At 39.5% G+C, this 22,818-nt stretch overlaps 1 protein-coding gene across 3 annotated transcripts in view; it reads left to right on the top strand.

Moving 5' to 3' along the window:
- The first annotated feature begins 270 nt into the window (after positions 1-270).
- afap1 (actin filament associated protein 1) overlaps positions 271-22,818 on the top strand; it is a 55,635-nt gene continuing 33,087 nt past the window's right edge. For all 3 annotated transcript variants that reach the window (XM_026329298.1, XM_026329289.1, XM_026329279.1), the window contains exons 1-3: positions 271-511; positions 12,784-12,912; positions 13,494-13,576. In XM_026329298.1, coding sequence (XP_026185083.1) covers positions 475-511; positions 12,784-12,912; positions 13,494-13,576 — 249 coding nt within the window. In that variant the 5' untranslated portion in view covers positions 271-474. The remainder of the gene's footprint in view (positions 512-12,783; positions 12,913-13,493; positions 13,577-22,818) is intronic.

Consider the following 22,818-nt stretch of genomic DNA (forward strand, 5'->3'; position numbering starts at 1 on the left):
TTAATATAGTGAAAACATAAACATTGAATTCGAGAAAAATATATATCTGTTGAGGTATTATAAAATCTTTATCAAATCAAACCAACTTTGATCTAACAGATTGAGGTGTTTCTTGTACCGTAAAAAGTTATAATTCCTTGATTCGGCCTGAGAAAATGCTTATTTCCGATTGTCTTTGAATGCATCACGAGTATCCATGCAGGCAGTTTGCGGGGAAGAGAGCAAGTGGGAGAGAGAGACCTTTGCACACGCAGAGGGGCGGAGGAAAGAAGGGAGAGAAAGGAGGAGGAGAAAGATCCGGAGAAAAAGTTTGAAAAATCGACAGACGTCTCAGTGGCCGGCTCGATAGAAAAGGAATAAGCGGAGGTTGAACCCAGAGGCAGAAATCGACTCAAAGTTGTGCGTGTGCGTGGGTTTTTAGCTGCTGGGCACGCGCCTGAGTCTGCGTGCTGAGTCGATGCGTGAGACTTCAGGATGAGGAGCGACCCTGTTCTGTTCACTTCCAGCAGGGGTGAGTGGATCAGCCACTAAAACTCAGAGATATTCCCACCCGAGACTAAAGCACTGGTTTATAGTGAATCCCAGTATCACTTCCAACATCTGCCTGACACCGTAACAGGCCCGCTGGAGTCTGTGTGCCATGAGCTGGAGCCAGAAACCTCCAGCGGGCTTGCTAGGCTATTAGCGATAACAGTTCTGCTTTGGCGTTTCTTTCCTAATTTATAATGCTGCTGTGGTATTTCATAACGTACCTATATACATTTCCTATATACTTGAAGTTTGTTTTTCATGTTGTGTATGATTTAAACTAATAGTGTTGCTCATTGGGATATTTTTTCAGGATCTTTACACAAAAGTGCCTTATAAAATGCAGTTGCTATCCGGTTATCTACACTTATTTCATTGGCAGTGTGCAATGTTGCATCCCAAAGTAGGCTACATGTGTAGGTGCACACGCCCTCAGGTGCTTAAAATAACAAACAGTGAAGTAAAAAGTGTGTAAAAGACAGTGCTGATCAGAGCTAGGCTAGCTTCTCTAACAGACTGGGAGGGGTTAAAGAGGGACAGTCCAGGGGAAGAACTGGAGAGACAGCTGGCTCCTGACAGTGTCATCAGGGTTGTGGTCGGTTGTCAAATGACTATGTAGTATGAACTTCACGCCAAGCTCCATTCTGCCATTTGGTAATTAAATGTGACTTTGCGTACTGCAAAAATGCTTTCCTCATCAACGTGAAGCGAGACCGCTTGGGACTTTGTCCATGCTTGTTAATTTAAGGTCTTGACCTTTTTAATAAGCTATTCATTCCATGTAGAGATTAATTCCAAACTTTTAGATGTGGTTCAGGCTGCTCATTGCTGTTAAGTTTCACGATAGAAGTTGGCAAAATGATCCTAGAATCAGTCGGAGAGCTGCAGTACATAAACCTGGAGGTCACACTGAGCCCACAATTCAAAAAACTTCCATCTACTCTCTTCCTGGGGTTCAAGCCATCATCATCTTTCTTGTGTTGAATTCCTTGTTTTCTAGCATTTTGACCTTATAAGCAAGTCTGTTTCTCATTACCTTATGTTGCAACAGATGCAGATACATCAACAACAATTATGCTGCATGCTTCACTGACACATAAAATAAGGTATCAGTAGAGTTCTTGTAATCGCTGTCAGTGCTAAGAAACCCTGCTCCTAGCGCCTGCTTGAGATACACCCTTTGCTGCACAGGTTCTGCTGACTCGTAAGGTATGAACATCGTGTTTCTGTCCTTCGCCAGATGGCACAAGCTCTTTCATGACATGCTAGTACCCAAGCAGCAGGAGAACATTGAACCTCGTGTGTATTACCAGTGGTAAGGATGTTTTATTTTCCCTTATCAGGTTATAGTCCATCTACCTCTATGTTTCTTTTAATACAAGGTATTTAAAGTCTTATTTTTCACCCACCTCGCTTATTTTATGTGAGCTTAACTAAAACTGCCAGTGGTCAGTCTGATATTACACAGACCAGGTCAACACTGGGGTAGGTGCATACTTGCAGCCATTGGTTTCCTCACATGATCATGGAATGACAACACAAATGCTCTGTATTGCTAATTTCTCCTGCTTGTAGCCATGAATGGAGTCCTACAATAACAGGACCTCTGCTGGCAGCTGCAGGGTATCAGGTAGCCCAGCAATGCTTCTCAGCCCAGCATTTGGTGAACTTCTGACAGACATCTATTGTGTGGTAGTGGGGTTATAATCACAACCTAGCAGCGCATGAGAATGTAGCAGATCATGTTTTAGTTTTGGATTTAACCAATGTGAGTTTAAGACATCCAATATTTCAGATATGTACATGTTTTGGCTGATAGAGATACATAAAGGGAGTGGGATTTTTAGGGAAAAGGTATTATGTTGTTTTTTTTTTTGGTCATTTTGGACATTGCTGGTAGTTTACCTTGTAATTATCAATTACTAGTCATTGACAGTTTAGTTTGAAGCAACTATAGGAACTACTGCTCTGGACAATGTGTAAGACATATAGTAAGTTTTTCCATGCTCAACAAAAGCCCCTGTCACTACGAACAGAAGCTGTAACATGTGACTGTAATACGCTCTGACCAATTCAAAATATACAGGAATTTCAGTTAAAATTATAGTGGTATTACTCAAATATTATTATTATTAAAGTAAATATGTAATCACACTGTATCTAATGTGTAATATGTTTTCTAATAATTATATGTTATCAGAGGTGCAATCGTGCAGAAGGTGGCACAGAAAAATTCAGACATATCCTTGCTAAGTTTGTGATGCTGGGAGCATGGTAATTCATTACATGTTGAGCAGTTGTAGGTCTCACAACACTATTGGGCAATTGGTTAACAGTCTCAAAGTCCTCAAAATATGATCAGCTCCAATATACAGCTCCACAGTCTGGGCAATTCCACTGAAGTGAACTAGTTGCAGTCCAACTTTTGCATTTTAAATGTTTGAGTGACTCAGTCCTATGAAGTCCAGTTTATGTGCTGTTTTTCAGTGGGCCCTGACTTGTTTTTCTTCTAGTGTTGACTTGAGCTGGTGGTGGATTTGGAGGAAATAAAGCAACCCCTTTTTGGCAGAGTCAAGGATCCCTTTCAGCAAATCCTTGCTTAAGAGCTTTTGCACTTTGGGGTGACATGTTTTGGGGGCAAAAAATGCACAAGTTCTTATCACCACTTATTATTTAAGCCTTCCTCATGGAAACTGTGAACTAACCAGCAATTAATTGGGGTGTGTCTGATGTGTGCAGAATGGGTATCACTATTCTGCCCCACTTGACCCATTTGGTTCTGCTTTATATTTGGGGGTAATTTTTTCTTCTCTGCCTACTTCAGAACTCCCATTCTCCCCATTGATGATTGAAGTTTCAAAGCTTTCATCTGTCAGACATGGGAGCCCCTCCTTTGTAGGGGCGGGGGAAAACTGATCCCAGGAGAGGAGAGATGAGGTGAAATGAGTTTGTAATCTCTGTCTTTCCCTCCAAAGCCGGCCTGTCGGTAAGCTGGCATGTGGGAACAGAGACTTTAATTTTGGGCCGACTAATCATAGCCCTCCCAGCCTTACCCCTGTGTCAGTATGCATCTGGAAAAACACAAGGAGAAAGATGGAGATTTTGGGCCAAGTCTGAGCACAATTCAGAAGACCCTGAAGCATGCCAAATAGCACAGTTTCATATGGCTTCACTGCCGCTGGCAACCCACCTACTGATTTAACATCATCAAGCAGTTACCTCTGGACTCCTGCCTCAGTATGTAAAACTAACAATTGAAATAGGCTTATTTAGTCTTGGCATTGATGATTGCTTTGGTAATTTGGGTCCATTAGGAGAGGATCATTTCTGATGATCTTATTGTTGTAATAGGATGAACTGGTTAGCTTGTCAGTCTGTCTGTCTGTCAAGGAAAAAGCTTTTAGGGTTACAAGACCAAAGCTATGTTGTGGCATGCTATGGCTGGAGGAAAGTGGCATATCTAATGTACTGACTGATGCAGAGTGTGTGGGGGCTCACACACTAAGAGGTCTGGCAGATTAAAGAAGGTCTTCCAGGAGGGACAACAACAAAGGCCTGAGGAATACATTTGGATGAATAAACACGCTTGTGGGCACTTAATGTATTTGCAGTGTTTGTGTGAGTTTGTTTTAATTTGGGTACTGGCTTGTGTTTGGATCTACTTGTCTAGTCGCTGTTATTTAGCCACACACTCTAGTACTCACAGATGGGTGTGTCTGGTGCGTGGGGTCTGGTTCTGTAGGCAGGGTATAATGAGTGTTGACAGATAAAGATAAGATGCCATTTGTATAAGATCAGACAGATTTACACTTCCCTGCAACTTTCGGCCCAGGACAAGTAGTAGATGATGGATGGAGAGATGAATGGATGGATGGACACAACTCTCTTTTAATGGGGGGAAAGCCTTGAAGAAGCTGGGGTCAGATGACTGCTTTGCAACAGCAGCCTAGCATGAATTAGATTAAGAGGATGTTGTGGCACATTCTTCTGAGGACAGGGGCTTTTGTAGGACTAAAAAATGATTTGTATTTTTATAGTGGAACCACTGAACTTCATAATGACCTAGTAGGGTTGCAATTTCTATAACATCACTAATCAAAAAGTTCTGTATTGTGTGACACCCATTTCTCACACCCAGGCAGCTATTATTCCCAGTCCAATCAAGGAAACCACACAGCCTCTATTCCCACCAGGAGGTAGAATCCCAAAGCTTCTCTACTTTTCCCCTGTATCACTTAACTCCATCTTCCTCTATTTGGTCTGTGGTTTTTAGCTGAGCACTCTCTAATTATCATTTAAAAAAGATACCAAAGGGAGCATCAACACTCTTCCCAAACACAGCCTGTCTTTAGTTTGCTTTTGGACAAGTCCTCTTTCTCCCACCCTGTTTCCTCCAATTCTCTCATATCTTCTGTAAACCTCCATCAGCACTGCCCCATCCCTCCGTCTTTGATGCTTTCTTCTTTCCCCTTTCTTCAGGTTGGGGATTTGTAGATGTGCATTTGTGGTTTTGGAAACATCTGCTTGTACGTTGAGCCACCTGTACAGTTTGATAGCAATCAGCCCTGCTCTGTGATGTTCGCTTGGCACGTCTAGTGGAACGAAGAAAGCACACAAACCTCATAATTACAGAGCTGAGAAATGGGGAGAGCGAGACAGCTTGTCTTTCATCATAAACTAATGCAGCATCGCCCATCCTCTGAACTGTTCATAACTCTCCCACTTTATTGGTGTTTGTCCAAGTTAAGGCTTTACAAACCCTTTATGAAACATTTATGACTGGGAATACTGCATGACTTTCATAGTTTCTCACTAGCAGTGCAGCTCAGTGTGCTTTTAAATGGAGTTTTTCCAGTTATAGGAAATAGTAATGTGACTGAAATAATTATACAGCTGTGAGGGGTTTGAGATTTTTCTCAAAAAAAAAAAAGTGCAGTAGAGGATTTTAGGTCATCATGCAATGCAAGTAAGGAATTGTTCTCATCATGACTATATCCTATTTAAGCTCTTTCTATTAACTTGTCACATGAGTAAATTAAATTTAGGAGTTAAAAAGTAATAGCAATAATATGTTTTTATTAATTGAAAGTATGTTTTTCTAGATATCATTTCATTTAAGCAAAAAAAAAAGAATTCTGGCTAAACATGTTGTCAGAATTTATTATCTTTTTTTTTAATAAGTCCAAGTACTCTCTGGGAGACTAATGTGTTGTTCAGTCTTGAAAAGCAGAAAGGAAGTTTTGATTTCACAATCAATAATGTTTTTATTAAAGTATTATTGATGAAATGTCACAAACAGCTGGGCTGTTCATGCCTTGTTTTGTCCCATCAAAACATAACATAACAATAAACATGGAGATAAAATGTCCCCAGTGTCCACTTAGTAGCTGTTCTGGAGCTGTCAGAGCATTTGACATGGTCTTTCTCAGTAGATGAAGTTTATTCAGTTTCCATGGGGCTGTAGATGTAAATAGCACGTTACGAACTTCTTGTCTACGTTGTCTTAATATGATATCTTAAAAGTCAAGTTCATTCTTGACCTTGGAGATAGCAGTTGAGAACAGTCTACCCACGTGGTCCATTTAGTTGCTGTTATAAGCCTTTTGTTCATATTACATAGCCTTCATCAGCAAAGATAAACTAGAACTACTCAAAAGTAAAAGGACAAATTCGTTATCAAAATTAATCAGTTGACTTTGGTTAAATATACATTTTATTCCTGTAGAGTATGGAGTAATCCATTTTATGGTATTTTCCATCTGATATTCATTAGCTTTGGAGAGAACAACAATAGAACAGTAGTATAGCCCAGAAACCCACGAGAACCTTGTTTTCTGCTCCTAATTTTGAAAAATCGTGAGCTGTTTGTTGATCTGATATGAGTGCTCCAACTTCTGTGCATGTTTGTTCCATTATAATCATGTGTATATCATCCAAATGAATGCCAACTAGTGGTGCCCTGCTGTGTTTTGGTGGCTTATTGGAGCCAGTAGCCAAGACACAGCCAGACCATAAACCAACCGCTGTTGCCAACAACCACTGTCTTACTGTAACACACAACCCACAGTGCATTTAAGTTTCCCAGAACCACAGTGCTCACCGAAGATGAGTGGCTTTTTGATAGTTGGCTCATTAAGTGGCTCAGGCTTCTCATGCATCTTTTGGCTGCGTCAGCAGTCCAGTAAGCCTGGGGGAAGTACATGTATCTATCACTTGCAACAGAGAAACATACCAGGTGTTATTGCTTAGAGATAGAAAAACTGTTGGGAACTGGACTTCTGATTTCCTATTGCCTGTTGCCTGGCACAAACAAACACACACCCTGACTTATGTATTCATAATGCAGCAGTAGATGTTTCTCAAATATTTAATGTCGGCTAATTTGACCGTAGCGTGCAATTGAGATGACACACTATCAGGTCATACAGCTTTAGATGTAGATTCAGAGATGTTTTTGTGGCATTGCTGTAAGAATTTTACATTCTATTACATTATATTCTCAGAATACCCACCTTCACAGGTTCTTAAGTTTAGTACCCAAGCTTGTTTGTTCCACAACCATGTTGGACAGCTCCACAAGTCCAAGACTTGGTTCTGTTGTTGGGTTTTAGCCCTGTTTTTGCATGGTTAATCTGTTAATGGCAGTGTCACATCATGTCTCAGGTAGGGTTGCCATAAATTGTTCATTTTCTCAGAAATGCAATTATTGTCATGATTTTGTGGACTTTCTGTTTTGGACTTTTATTTTAATAGGCTCCCACATTTCTGGTATTTCGGCATATCATATTTTAAAATCAAATGTTGGTCTTAAAAATCCTGTATCAGTCGGACTCTAGTCAGCATTTACTCTGCCAAATTGTTCCATTTAGAAACATTATTGTCTCCCTCCATCCCACCATTTATGCATTCATTTGCATATTTCTCCAAGTATCTTTGTCTTTGTTAGACTGTTTCTGCCGGAGCTCTCTCAAGTCTTTGGTCAGTAGTAGTTGTTGTCGGGTTCATGAATGGACCCAAGTTTTCTGGTTAGTAGTTGTGTTTTAAGTTGATGCTCATCATAGCCCTGAACAGACTCTTGCAACCCTTCTACATTTGTGTATCATCTGCTTCAAGCTGAGAACTTTTTGTAAAGTCTGCCTAAGAAAATTGAAAATTGATTTTGCTATAGTGTTTACTGGTTCTTTCCAGAAGTATAAAACTCTCTCTTCTTCACGTCCCTATAGCTGTGTCTGTATTTGGGTCCTAAATCTGTGCTCATACAAAATCATGACAATTGTTGGGCATGTTATTATAAGAATGATGCCGTTGTCTCAGTGGGTGTAGTGCACTGTTTTACTTCTTTTGGACAATTGATGCAAATTCATTTTTGGCACTATGAGCTTGTAGTCCTGGCCCAAGCTCAGAGACCTAACCCTCTCTTATCCAAGTAAACTCAATAAGAGACCATGGTGATTTAAAAGAATAGGACAACTTTATTATGAAGATGGTTTGTTATTAGAATGAGCAGGTCACACTCTGTCAAGGGAAAACCCACTATCTTAACTGAGAGAAATTCTGGATTTATTTTAATGATGTGTGTAAGACTCTAGAACCACTGATATTTGATGGTCATGCTTCAGCATAATATATATCTATATGTGTGGAGGCACAACTTGACCTGAAAATTGCCAAATGCCCAGACTAAACACCACCCTGATGTGTTAAAGACGCTGCTGGTAACAAGAAGCAGACACCTGAAGCACACACACATAGTGTATAGAGTGGTATAGTGTCTGTCAGTGTGCTGTTAATCATAGCAGCTGTATTCTGGGAAGAGGGCAGAAACTACTCCTCCCTCTAATCTAGCTAATCTAGCATTTTTGCCCTGACAACAACAATGGAGCCGCAGGGTCTCAAGTTATCTGCAAGACCCAAACCTGACCCTGTTGCCTGGCACAAACAAACACACACCCTGATCCAGGAAAACCCCCGTTGTTTTGAGCTCCAAGCGTGAATACTTTTCTGTGAAAACATACCTCTGACTTGTTCAGGTGTTTTTAGTAGATTTTTATTTGTGTGTATTTCTGGAGATGTGTGTTTCTGTAGGAATTAATAGTTTTTTTGGAAAGAGTTCTTATAATTTGTCATGCAAGTATAGTGTTTGTGCCACAAATGCGATTAAGGGTAAATTATACTGCTAAGAATATACTTCATGTAAATATAATTTATATAAGTCTTGGTTGCAGATATCTGTCAAACTGGCCATAATATGTTTGCATGTTTGTAAATGATATTTTGGTATGCCTGTAGAGAAAACATGGATTTTTGATATCTAAAATATATAATAAATCTAGAAGTGCATGCATGTTTTTATGTATAAGAATAGCAGATTTTCGTGGCAACATTACAGAGGTGACGAGTTGGATGGAGAGAAAAGAAAGGACATGGCTGACAATGAAGAAAGTGGGAGCAAAGGAGTTGAATGACAGACACAGGGAGAAAGGAGGGAGTGAGTTTTTGAAGAAAGCGTAGAAGGGCTGTTTGCACAACAAGGTATTTTTCTGCTTGCCCTCAGGCCCTGTCTGAGGGTGGTCCTTCTTGGTCCACGCCACTTAATTTTCCCTCAGTCTTTGGTGATCTGGAGAGCTTGCTTTAGCTTTTTAATGACACACACACACACAGACACAGACACACACACACACACACACACACAAACAGGTTTAGTTTTTTGACCACCCTGGTGGAGGTAAAGTATTGCCCAGGTTGCACAAACCTGTATGAAACAGTAAATGGTGCAGTAAAGAGTGCTGTTATTGTAATATAAAAGCAGCCATGGTAAAAGTGATTCAAGGTGTATGTGAGAGGAGCCTCACAGGCTGGTTGACATCACTGATGATGTCTTTATCTGGCCAGTGAAGTTTAAACCCTAACTGAGGTGGAGGTAAATTTGTCAATAATCAGATATTTTTCTGTGCCACTTACACTGCAGTTGCTATGATTTTATATCTTTAGATGTATTAAGCTAATATAAATAATGTGGTGAATCAATATGGTATTTGAATCAATTTGAGGGTACCTGTATTTGACAGGTATACCTACTTTAACAGTTTCCCAGTGTACTATGTAACATATATTGTATAGTGTCTCAATAGAGCATTATTTTCCTGTGAAATCCCTAAAGCACAGTGAAAGACCCATTGCCACATCTTCATAATGCAGGACTTGTCCTACCAAGAGTTCAAAACTCAATTTAATTAAGCACATATGCTGTAGCATTAAGATTTTCCTTCTTTGGAACTAATCGGCCATGCAGTGAAAAAGAATAATACACAAAAGAATGTGGACATATCCTGTTGACTACATACTTTTGGACATGTAGTTTGGTAAGTGTGCTATAAAAGGAATTTATGACATCATATTATTGAAGATAAGTATGTTGTGATTTTGACTGATCATATTTCTCCTTTTGTTTCTATATGTGTATCTATTTAATCTGTAATGCTCTGTGCCAGTATTTCTGTCTCAAACCAGCTCTCACTGTCTTCTGGCTAAATTACCTTTCAACCCACTTTTCTGTCCTTTTTGGACTTCAGCACCAGCCCTCTCCATACCTCCTTTTTGGTCCTGTAGGATAATTAGATTATGCGAGGAATGTGGAAAAAGTGGCTGTGTGTTCAACTGTCCATACCCATACCTCTCCTGCAGCTATGAACAAAAAAAATATGGGTGCATTGGAAACATATAAAAAGGTCTCTAGGAGAATTCATAACACTGAGATACTCTGATGAAATGTTTGAAGATGAATCTCTTCCATCCCTTGCCAGCTACTACAGTCTCACCTGTTGTTGGTTACTCCGATATCTGGGCAGAGTGAGTTACGAACAGATCTGCTATTCTGACATGTTTTGAAGGACTATAAGAGTTTTGTTGCATCATTGCAGAAGTCTTCATAAACTGGTGAGAACATCCAGTCCTTGCTGAAAAGCTTTACTGGTATATTTTAATCCCTAAACAACAAGTCCAACATGTAGAGCAGATGGAGGGCTGGTTAGTTTTAAACTGCAGGGACATTCTGCACTTAGGTCAAATCAGTACACCCCCTGTGCTTCTAGCCTTAGCTGATGTCATTTCATTTTTGTTATTTAATTGTTTTCAAGATTGTCTGTATGTAACTGAGCTACTGTGACCAAGAAATTTCCGTTGTGGACCAATAAAGTTTATCTAATCTAATCTAATCTAATCTCATGTAATATTATTATTTAAAGAACATAAGCATATCACAGCTAGTGGCAGGAAGTGGAGGCTTCATCTTCTGTGGGACTTTGCTGTCTGTACGGAATGAACCTCTATTCATGAATATAATCTAAGACAAGAGTACAACTTTCTGATAACCTTTCAAAGGTACATTTGATGCACATCATGGTGGTGCATGTTGCCTTTAAGAAACCCAGTTTCACTCAGCAGAGCTCCTTGGCAATGCAAATGTGGCAAAATTGTTGAAAGTCCATACATGTAAGAATCAAAATGTACAATTTTGACTGTTTTTGAACATTTTTATTAATGCCCTACACAAATCAAATCATCAAATAATCTAAATATCCATCTTGTAACTGAAATGGTGAGAGTTGTGCTTCGCTGATTCAGGGAATTTTTCAGTCTGACCAGGTCTGCCTCAACAACTGTCAAGTTGTCCTTGAACAAGACACTAAACGTCCTATTCATCCAGCTGCTCAGAGTTAGTGTATTGTCATGATACAGGGAACACCTAGAAAAGAAAATCAGGCTCTCAGTCAGCTCTTCCGTGGTACACAGAGGTGAAATAAATCGTAATGAACTTGTTATCCTTAACGCCACTCGCCCTTTTCAATCTGCAGCTGCTTTCCACTTGTCATCACCTCTGATACAATGAGATGTTTACAACAAGCTTGAGTTGTTCCTAAACAGGCCAGGACCCTCTGTTTGAGAGAGGTGCTTGTTATCTGAGTGCCTGTGCGGAGCATGGCAGCTCCCAGTCATACTTATGAACTCAGTCTGATGCCATCCATATCACAACAAACTCTCAGATATGAGTGTGTGAAGGTGTACGAACATAAATACACACTTAAATACTGCACACACACACATACAGTACCTCAGCTTCTAGCACTGTGCTGTATTGGCTTTACCTTCTATTGTTTTGTTCTGTGTGGGGAGGCAGTGTCGTGTTTTCCACCAGCAGCTATAATTCTGCTGCATTACATCTGTCAGCTGGGTTGCCAAGTCTGTCTGCTCTGAGCAGCCCGCTGGGTCTTCATGCTGGACTGAAGTGCTGTTTGTTCTGATGATTGATTGAAACATCAGTTTTTCATCTTTCTACCTGGCTGCCCACTTGTGGGTTATATAACTGTGTTTGCCTTTGTTGTCTGTTTAATCAATGATTATAGGGTGTTTTACTATAGCTAAAACATGCAGTACGTGAGGCCTGAATAATAAATAATTCCATTACCTGTTTCTGTGTGTAGTTTATGTTGTGTAAGAACTTTGATGGCTTACAGGGGATTGTGGTTGCTAATTCTTGTACTGCTTTCCAAAGAACTAAGCTAGTGATGGTTATTTTACAGAATACTATATAAATAATAAAACCCATAAAAAGGAAATGGAGTTCAGTTGTTGTTCAAAAAATATTAAAAAAGAAATCAGAATTAAGGTACTGTATGTCACATGTCCCTTATTGCCTGCACCGGAACTCAGAAAATGATGCGATATTCCAGTGTGGACAATGGATGCAGTAAATATTGTGCAGAGTGATTACAAACCATCAACAGTGCATCAGACTTGAGGGTGGTATTGAGTCTGGAAGTGTAACATTGTACTAAACAGGGGGAGGTCAGTTCCAAGCAGTGCATTAGTGTTTCTGTTGGCAGACTCAGCATGTTTGCACAGTCAAAGTTGGACAAAGGAGGCAGACCTTAATTGCAGTGAATGGGAGAAGGCAAAAATATCTAGGATGTGTAAATGTGTACCGCTTAGTAGTGTGCATGGTTTTTCTGTTGAGTAAAGGATTATTGATGTGAATGGTCTGCTCGCTTAGCTTTACCTTTAAATAAAGTGGTTCAGATCCTCTGAACAAACTCTTTATTTACAACCTGTCTAAATGCCTATGTCCTATCACTCTAGGAATTTTGCTGTGTTCAAGACTTATGGGAAGCCATTGTGTTTGTGTAATGAACATCTGAAGTGTCTGAAAGAAAAATGACCTGGTTGTATCGTCTGTGTGTGTGTGTGTCTACTCTGCAGCGATGGAGGAGCTGGTGTGTGAGCTTCGTCTGTTCCTGGACCTGCTGGACAGGGAGTATCTGAGCGCCGGGGTCCGAGAGAAGAAGTTGCACCTATCCAACATCCTCCACAGAGTCCTGTCTGAAAAAGGTGAGACCACAAGCCACAACAAACTCTTCAGAAATATGTAGCCACATTTTCATTTTAATTATGGATGTCCCAGTCGAATCTCAAAGATTGGGATCAAGGCCAATCACTGCATTTTTTAATCTAATTGGCATCAGCTTTACTGAGCCAAAACTATGCCAGATTCTTTGTTTTGGGGCAGCAGTCACACATGTTTTGTAAACAGAGAATACAGTTTACAGCATGGTATGCATGATAAGTCTAAAATGTTGAATTTTGGAAATATTCTAAGTTAGAAAGGGAAAACTGCCCAGCATCTATTTGTAACGGCTGCAATGTGAGTATTTCAGTGGTGGTAGTAACAGAGGTACATAGTTAGTTACATAATACCAATTTCATGCAACAACTAAAAAATAAATATTTGTACATTTAACTACAGTGCTGCACAATGTAGAATTGAATTTGCATTTGTTTCTACTGTAAATGTTAAAGTTCAGCTGTTGCATGACTTTGAAATAGAGTGCAATTGCATTACATTACAGTACATTATACATACTGTATGTATAGTAAAAAAATTATATTGTCTGTCATTTTCTTTTCTCCAGAGCCTTCATTTAAATCAGAGATCCACAGTGGGCTACCTGCCCCACCTCAGATGCCCCTTCCAGAGATTCCTCACCCCTGGCTGGTAAGTTCACTGTTCTGTCCTATAACCTAAGACCTGTCCTAAGACCTAAAACCGTACAGTGAATCCTACTAACGTTGAAGAGATACAGTTAGTCCTACAGGAACATTACCATTAACCTGACCAGGAAACATCATAAGCCTTCATACTCAGTTTCAGATGTCCTCTTAGATAGAATTTGTAGCTTTGCAGGTTGTAACTATACCCTATTGTATCATATTATGAACAAGATAAACATTCAGTTCCAGTATGTGCTTCGGATGTATGTGTGGCCATCAGATGTGTTTCTCCATCCCCCTGCCAAGTTGGTGTCACTTTCTTTCCAGTGCTGTGTCTTGTCTCTAATTCTGGCTCAGCCAGGCTGCTGTGGTGCCAAAATTTTGACAACTCTCAGGTGAAACACACAGACTTTACTTATTGTCATGGCAACGCTGACAAATTCTGAGTTGAGCAATGCAATGAAAGTCATTTGCAGATCATATGGTTCAGGATGTGATTTTGGTATGACAAATGTGAAAATGACTATGAAGAAAAAAAAAAGTTTGTTATATTTGTCAGTATGGGCTTAGTCCTGTCACCACTAATATAATATATACAGACATTTTCTGTTAAGTTAAATGTAAATATAAAACAACTAAACATTATCCAGTGGCAAGGATGTTAGGTGTGATAATTCAGTGGGGTGCAGAAGCCATGTGAGATGTGTTTTTACAGTCACTTGTAAAGCAGTAGGAAGGCTAGTCATGGCCTCACTGTTTTCCTGTTTCACACTGAGCTTTGCAACACCCTGAGAGCCAGCCAGGGCTGTAACATCTCTATTACAGCAATTGTTTTTGTGGATGTAACATGGTAGAGGTGACATGAGGAGCATGCATGTGTATAAGGAAGCATAAGGAATAACAGGGAGTGCGTGCATGTCGTTAATGCTAGAACAGTTGAATTTGATGGAACGCAGGTGCTTGTGGCTCGCAAAACCTTCTCACCATAACAATAGGCCACAACACCTTGTTCAACATCCTCACTCACTCACTCACACACATACACACACTGAGGCACGAGGCCTTACAGTGCAGTTTATAATTAAAACCAGTCCTCAGCCTCCTCCGGTGACCCCAGTGTGTGTGTCTGGAAATCACAGCCGAGGTTTTCCTGGAAAACTGCATGAGAAAGGAGGAGTGATGTCTCTGTCTCTACTTTTTAGCCCTATTCTCTGCTCCTGCCTTTGTAGTAAATTCTGATCCTGCTAGGTGTTTCTTGTTCATCAACTGAACACAAAGTCACAAGTTTTTGTTCAAAGGTGTCAACTTACACATTTAATGTTGTCACATGATTAAAACGAAAGAAATCACACAAATTGTGAAATGTGAGCAGAGTGACACCTCACCATGGAAGGTCATTCCTAATCTAGTGTCCGCTCTGTAATGGTTTTGGAGCTTTCATCTGCATCTCACAGGCATTTATCAGTCACTACCAACTGAAAGGCCTTCATCGCACTGTACCACATAACTGTCTTGTATTGAAAGCTGGCAGTGAATGTACAGTAGTAGCGGTTCAAAGTGTCACTCTTTGCCACTGTAAGTTTCTGCTTTCACCGCGACTGTTCGTCATTTGTACCGCACCATGGCATGTGTTACACCATCATATCTGTAGGTGGTGTTCAGGGTACACTCATACTGTAGCCTATATTATAATGAATTCACACTTAGAAACTAAGCTGCACTCTGAGATGGAAATTACTCTGCACATAATAAATCTTTAATTCTTAAGAGATTGCGCTGATTCCGGTCCCCGACTGAAACAAAACAAGGCTAGTTGCAGTTGTCAAAAGATATTCACACCTTTTTAGGTGGAAAACCATCTCCACCACCACCTGTACCTCTGTTGGACAGTTTGTTTTGGGAAATTCTATGTGTCTTCATGTGCGGCACCAGTTTCCTCCCTGTCCTCCGGTGAAGCAACATTCTGTTTTAAAGTGTAACAATGCCACAATAAGAGAGTAGTTATTATTTTACTTGTGCAATTGTTATACATTTTCTTATCTAGTATGTTTATTCTATAGCCTATTTATTCATCCATTCAGTAATTATGTTACGTATACATTTCCCAGCCGTACTGTCAGAGCAAGGATCAAATTTGCATTATCGATGTGACAGCACTATGCTTTGCACCTTCGCCAGCCTCTCCTACAGTCAGCTGTACGCTGTAATAAAAAATAAGATAAGTTGATAAAAGTTAATAAAAGTTAATAAAATAAGTTGAAACATTACAAAGGGAAGTATGTGAAAATCTTTATTTTCTTATCCATGCTTTAACTGACATTGTACAGTATCACACTAATGTCCTTTTTTATTCTTAGATATATTCAAAAGCGCAAAAGAACTTACCACAAGCCAAAAAGAATAAACTTAACATTGTCTAAAACTCTTTTTTTGAGATGCTCCAGTAGATTAACTATATTCTGGATCAAGTGATGAGTTGAAAAAGTTTCTCAGCTAATTTGCGCAGTCAGAACCAAGCAGTCAAGGAATGCCAGTGTCACATTGAGTCATGATGAGGTGCTCAAAAACAATCGAAAAATGACTGAGATCATTCTGTTTGCTTCCAAAACCTGACCTGAGAGTGGGTGTACATACAAATTAGCAAATCCAGACATTGCTACAGTTTGTTTAAGGTGATGCCAGTGTGTTCTCAGAAATAAAAACATTAAACATTAATATAAACTGATGGAGATTATAACTGATGGATACAGATCAATATCCAGGTTTATTTATCTGAGACAGTATTTACAACCATATCCACACCTGTATGTGTAAAGGTTTGGAGACATCATAATTAACATATTCAGGTTGAAGTAAACAATAGTATGCTGTAAACTCTATTTGTATATTTGTTATGTGATACCATAGACTGAAATAAACATTGTAGACTTGGGCTTTTGCATCAGCAAAAAGGAAAATAGCAAAGGAGGGAAATTTAAACATACCAGAGCCAGCAGTTATATCACACAGAAAGGCTCAGTGGAAATATAGCACACATAGTATGAACTGTACAGATAACATGTGCAGGGTGTTCAGAATAAGAAGAATAAAGTACCATTCTCATAAATACACTTGGATTGAAACCCAGCTTCTGTCTTTTATTTTCCTCTAGCTCTCTGTCTCTCTTTTGCTGCCTCTCAGCCCTGAAATTACCATTCATCACATTTCCACACTAACCTCTGTCCAGGCAGGGAAAAAAAACTTCTGCTCCCTTTCTTTCTACTCTCAATTTCTTTAAGTTGTATAGATTCCAGCTTGTGGGAAGAACAAGATCTATGGGTGAAAGGAAGAGAAAAGCGTGGAAACTGCAAAAGCAAAAGGCGTAAACAGGGCACAGAATAAAAGAAACGAGAGCAGCATTTGGTATAGATAAAAGTGTTTAGTTGTATTTTTATGTCAGATGTAGTTGATTTGCAGGATACAGTATTTTATAAAGCGTCACTCATGACTTACTGTGGGTGAGTAAGTGCAATAAATAGAGGAGGGAGACCTAATGGAATAGTGGGAGTGTATGGAGGAGTAAGAGACGGCCTTGGCCACGGTCTGTGACCTGTTAGGCCTCACTGCGAGCCAAACCAACACTCTGTAAGACTGAGAGCCTGTGGCTTTAGAAGCTACATCAGTGCTTGGTCAACCCCAAAGCCTGCAGCAGCCATTTTGATTACTCATTGTTATATAAGGAATGGTTAGTTTAGAGTAACTCAGTGGATTTAAAATGCAATTGGAAATGCTCAGTGAAAAGGCAGTATGATTTTACTAATCGTAAATTAATCAAAAGTTAAAAATGACATGGAGAGAATGGAGGTGGTCAATTATACAGTGTTCTGCTTGTGTGGGAAAGGGGGACGTAATCAAATCATATGGACCTCCATGATGCAGAAAGAAATTGCAGTTCTGCAGTTTGACATGCACACTGTATCTTGCACACATGTTCAGTGTATAAAAGGATATTGAAATGGCTAGCACTGGCTGTGTCAAGACCAATCACTAACAGTGTAACCAAGCACTAATAGAAGTTGTGGTATTACCATGTGTCACAACAAAATAGTAAAGTTTTTTAGTTGGTGCTTCCATTTATTCTCATTTGCAATGTGGAATTGCTGTTCTTCTTACAGTTTAGGTGTAGAGTCCCAGCATGTATTGGTAACAAACAGAACATAGAAATGCCCTGTGTTTCTAGGGTCAAATACAAACTCACTTAGGTTCTAAAATGTTTCCAGCTGTTAAGTTGATATCTGATGTCTTTCTAAATAATAACTTGAGGTAAAAATATAATGAATTTAGTATATCCCCCAGTGAAATAGACAACCATTGGATTTATAGAAGACTTGTGTGTAAATCAGTAAAACTGGCGGGTTTACTCAGCCACACATTCTGGATACACTCAAAGAGAATCTGGACCTTTCATGTCAGTTAGATCCCTCACCACACCCGTCACCCCATAAATATCTTTAGCGATCTAAGGAGTAGGATCACAGCACAATTTTACAGTGAGCTACATGCCACATACAGATACATACACGCATATTTAAGCACACAGAAAACAACGTCTGGTTCTAATTAAATCATAGTGACCACTAAGTGTGACAAAATCCCACTGAGGTCTTTTAGGACTACAAGAATCTCTCTCCTTCTGTCTCTTTTCATATCCAAGATTTATACTATACTAATATTGCTCTTTTATCTTTGGCATGAAATACAGTCATGTCATCAAGCTTACTGTTTCAGTCACACGTAGAGTTTCCATCCAGCTGTCAAGTAGTTTGAACAAAACTTCTGAAAAATAAAATTCTGTGTTTACATTAATCTGCATTGAGGCAAAATCCAGATGTTGTATCTTTGCTACGTCATATCTTGTTAGCAAGTATTCTGTTTTTTAATGCAGCCATTGGTTAATCTCAGTCTACGATTTGTTCTATTTGTCAATTAGAATGTCCAAAAAATATTGAAAAAGCCAATTCTGTGAAGCTAAGATGATCACTTTCAATGCTTGGTTTGTTGGACCGCTGAGTCGAGAACCCTAAGGTATTCTGTTTGTAATTATGCAAATCATGAAATCCTCACATTTTTTGAAGAGGCTGATATCAGCATTTTGTGCTAATGCTTTAACACTGCTGTTGCATTTCAGTCAGTACTCTAGTTATAACAGTTGCATCTTTTGGTCCATGTGAGGCTCCACAATGACTCAGAGTGTGGACCAGACCTCTTGTTGAGACCCAAATGATTTCCATCTGTGTTGATGTTGGAGAGCAATGCCACCCCCCTCACCCCTCCCCTGTCCCTTCCTCAAGCAGACCCTCCCTCACTCTACAAGATAACTATCTAACACACACATGAATGTGTGTTGCATCATGCATCACAGCATGTGTCGCCTATGTTTGCTTTCTTTCCTGCACTTGGAGGCAGGGGCAGACAGAAGTGTGTTCATGTGATGGACATGCTGTATACACACAAGCTGGGCTGGGATATCTGTAGCAGTCTGGGTCCCATTTGGAATCCATTTCCTCTCCTTTTCATTTTGAATCAGACAAACCCTCTCCTCCCCAAGCGATTTGGAAGATAAATATGCGACCCAGCCCTAGCTTTGTATTCAGATGTAACCAATACTGTACACACAAAGTCTAATTGCACTCTTATATTCTTTATATTGTTAGGTATTATCAGTGGTTAGATGTGAATTTAGATGTTTGAATCCAACTTCTTCTCAAAGCGTTTCTCACCCACTGCAAGTCATTACCAAGTGGCCATAGAGCATCAGCTCTGTATTTGTAGGACTGTTGTATTTTGCCAAACCAAATGTTTTTCAGTGTAGGTGAAACCCAGTCTATCAAGTAACTATATCACTGTGCTGTATCAAGCTATAGACTGCATGTACAGTAAGATTTGTCTTGCAGTCACGAAATTTTAGTTGAACCAGTCCTGCTTTTATACATCTTTAGAAATTACTTGCCTTGGGTAGTTTGTCGCATTGCATAGCTTGGTCTCCATTTGGTACTGATATATCTCTCTTTATATTTCACTTAATTCCTCAGTGGGGTTCCCCTACTTGGCAGTTTGGTCAACTACAGCAGTGTTCACTGACATCAACACTATTGTGTCATTGGCTTGAGATAGGATGTTAGGTTGTTTAACAGATCATATTGAGAAGTGTTGCACTTTGTCACTGGGGTAACCTAAATTGGTTAATTTTTGATTAATTTTTAACTGCAGTGAGCAGTGTGACCTCACTAACACACATCGACACATGCCCACAGCATAGTTAATTCTGAGGGCCAGAAGTGTTTCAGTCTACTTATGCTAACACTCTCTGGAAAAAGTCCCCACTGAGAAACTGGAGCATGGATGGAAAACCTATTTCACAACTTTTTTCCCCTCACTTAAGTGCTTTCAAAGGCTTTTTACGCTGCCAGGATTTTTTTCCTGATACATGATGTGATCAGAGTGACTTAATAAAGCACTGAGGGAAAAGTGAAGCTATTTCTTCAATCTGGTCCAGAACTAATAGAGTTGACTGTTAAACCAAATGAGATCTAAAGGTGGTTTATACACACAATGTATAAACCACAATGTGACCAATTGGTATTTTTTGCATAGTTTATGAGAGATGTCCAGAGGACATGCAAAGTCCATGGTGCAGAGTAACTAGATTAAAAAGGCTGGGTTTGGCTTGAATGCCCCCATACATACTTCTACTGAAGCCATGTTATCTTATTAACATAGAGGAATGGAAATTTCCTAAAATTCTATCTTACAATAAAATAAAATGCTTTGAGAGTAATGCTAGTCGTTTCTTGGATCCACAATTATATGAGCTGTATTTGCAAGCTGATATACACTGGCTTTCTTTTCTTTTCTTTTTTTTTTAATCACAAAAGTGTCTCATATTTCAACTTTACAGTAAAGCAGTAAAATGAGGAAGTGCTGTATTGGCTCAGATTATCATAGTAATTATGATTATTGGTGTAAATGAATCTTGCTTAGCCAGATTTTAACTAAAATGATAGTGGGAACATTCTATCTTATTAGGTAGGTGTCCTTTCTTAGTCAAAGGCAACAGGAAATTGCCTTTTACACTCTATTACTTTTTATCACATGCTGCTTGGCGTGTGTGTGTGTTTTCATTCTGTACATATACATTCCTTCCTGTGACTTTTCACTCGCTTTTAGTATTCTTAACTGGTTCCATTTCAGATATGGACCTACAAGGCACTTTTCCAAGGACAGTAGGGCCACCCCACCCTTCTTTTCCAAAACCATGGACTACCAGCTCCTGCTGGCTTCCGCCGGCTACTGCTGACCTATATTTCCACCTCATTGTGAGATGAGAAAAATGCAGGAAATACCCAACCCAATCTCACGCTTCACTTATTTTTCCAGCTTAGCTGGCAAACTGGAACATCCGTCAGAAACAACACTCTGATGAATGCACCTGTCCCAAAAAAACACACTTAACTCAGGAGCCTGAGGCAGGAAGGAGGAAAAGTGATGAAGAGGAAGTGAAGAATAGAGTTTAACATGGGAGTTGTGAGAACGGTTTTGTTTTGTCAGAGGTAACACTAGCATGGGTGGTTCATGTATAAACAGACAAGTGGAACACTTAGATGTGTATCACAGAGGTTGGCTTGGCCAAGGCCTTGAGTCTTGCAGAGTGGGGATTTTTTTGACAAGTTTAGTATGTGTGTGTTAGCCTCTCAGAGTCTAGTTTGCCTTCTGTTTTTTTGTGATATACTAACTTTGTTTGAATGTATAGTGGTAATATGTGTGTGGGGTGTAAAAGAGGGTTGTTATGTAAAGAACGTGTATTAAATATCAGTTGACAGATAGACTGAGTTCCTTTCCCACACAGTGTGTGTCAGTAATGCTGCTGGACAGCTGCCAATGTTGCAATCACCATGATAATGAATGGTGTTGTTTATCAGAATATTTCAACTGATATCCCAGATTTAAATGCACAGATTGACCTGACACCAGGTCAACTAATTTGGGTTAATGCTTTATGGGTTTAGATGACAATGCCCAATAATAGTTAAAGCATGCAGTATATTTGAACATTTGTATAAATATAAGGCAACTTTTTCTTTTATGTAAATGAGACACGAATTTCCTGTTGGAGTATAAATTTCATATTTGTGTTGTATGTCTGAGTATTGTACATAATCTGAATAGATCTTCTAGACACCCGATGAGTTTTACATTTCAGTCACAAACACAGGTTATGTTTTGGGGCTTATATCAGGCAAAAAAACCGAAGACCTTTGGGAAACATCTGTGAACTAATTGGACTAAGTGCACACTTGTGGACCTGAAGAGAGCATTTATCAGTAAGGCTACAAGCGGTCAATAGTACACATTCCCCTAGAATAACATGCTTATTCACTTATTCACATACACTCAGGGTTTTCCGAGGACAAATGCAGGACATGCTGGGTCAAACTAGAGGCTGATGGGTAACTAGCAACATAGACATTTGCTCTCTGTGCTTTCATCTTCTCTCGCAGTCTGGCACAATTTATAACTCATTGCTTTAGTTTGACCTCATGCATAAACTTCAAAGAATGTGTGGGGGGAGCAGTGTGTATATGCATTCATATCTGTCCACTTTTTTATCCCATGTGTTCTTTCTGTGCCTTTCAGTTTTATAGCAGAATTTTAAACTTTTGACAAAAATCATATTCTTGCATACTGCCTGATCTGAAACATTTGTCCAGTCCAGTTGAAAAAATCAGGGTGGCAGTAGCTTGGAAATGGAAGCAGTACCTGGGACCAGCTGCAAAAATCTTGTCAAGGGAGATGAAGGAGTAAAACGCCCCGATCCCTTAAATAACTACCATCCATGTGACCTTGAGCAAGGCACTTAACCTCCTGATGCACAAATGGAAAGATGACTCGAGGCCAACAATAGAAGACTGTGGTTGCACTGTACTCTTCCCAGATGTGAATGAGAAGGAGAGATATGGATGGTGTTGGAAAAGAGCACAGGCCTCAGCAGTATGTTCTTCTTTATAAATTAGGTTTTAAAAGAAGCATACAAATATATTACACTTATTGTCCATACCTTGGTGAGTGTTTTGGGGTATTTAACCCAAATCTACAGTGGTTCCAGATATCCTCCAAATAACAGTTCACCTGCTGATACAGTACAGAAATTAGTAAAGAAATTAACATGTCCTGTAGAAATAGTACTGACCACAATTTACTGCTGCATTT

The sequence above is a fragment of the Mastacembelus armatus genome, chromosome 18, assembly GCF_900324485.2.
Source record: "Mastacembelus armatus chromosome 18, fMasArm1.2, whole genome shotgun sequence".
NCBI lineage: Eukaryota > Metazoa > Chordata > Actinopteri > Synbranchiformes > Mastacembelidae > Mastacembelus > Mastacembelus armatus.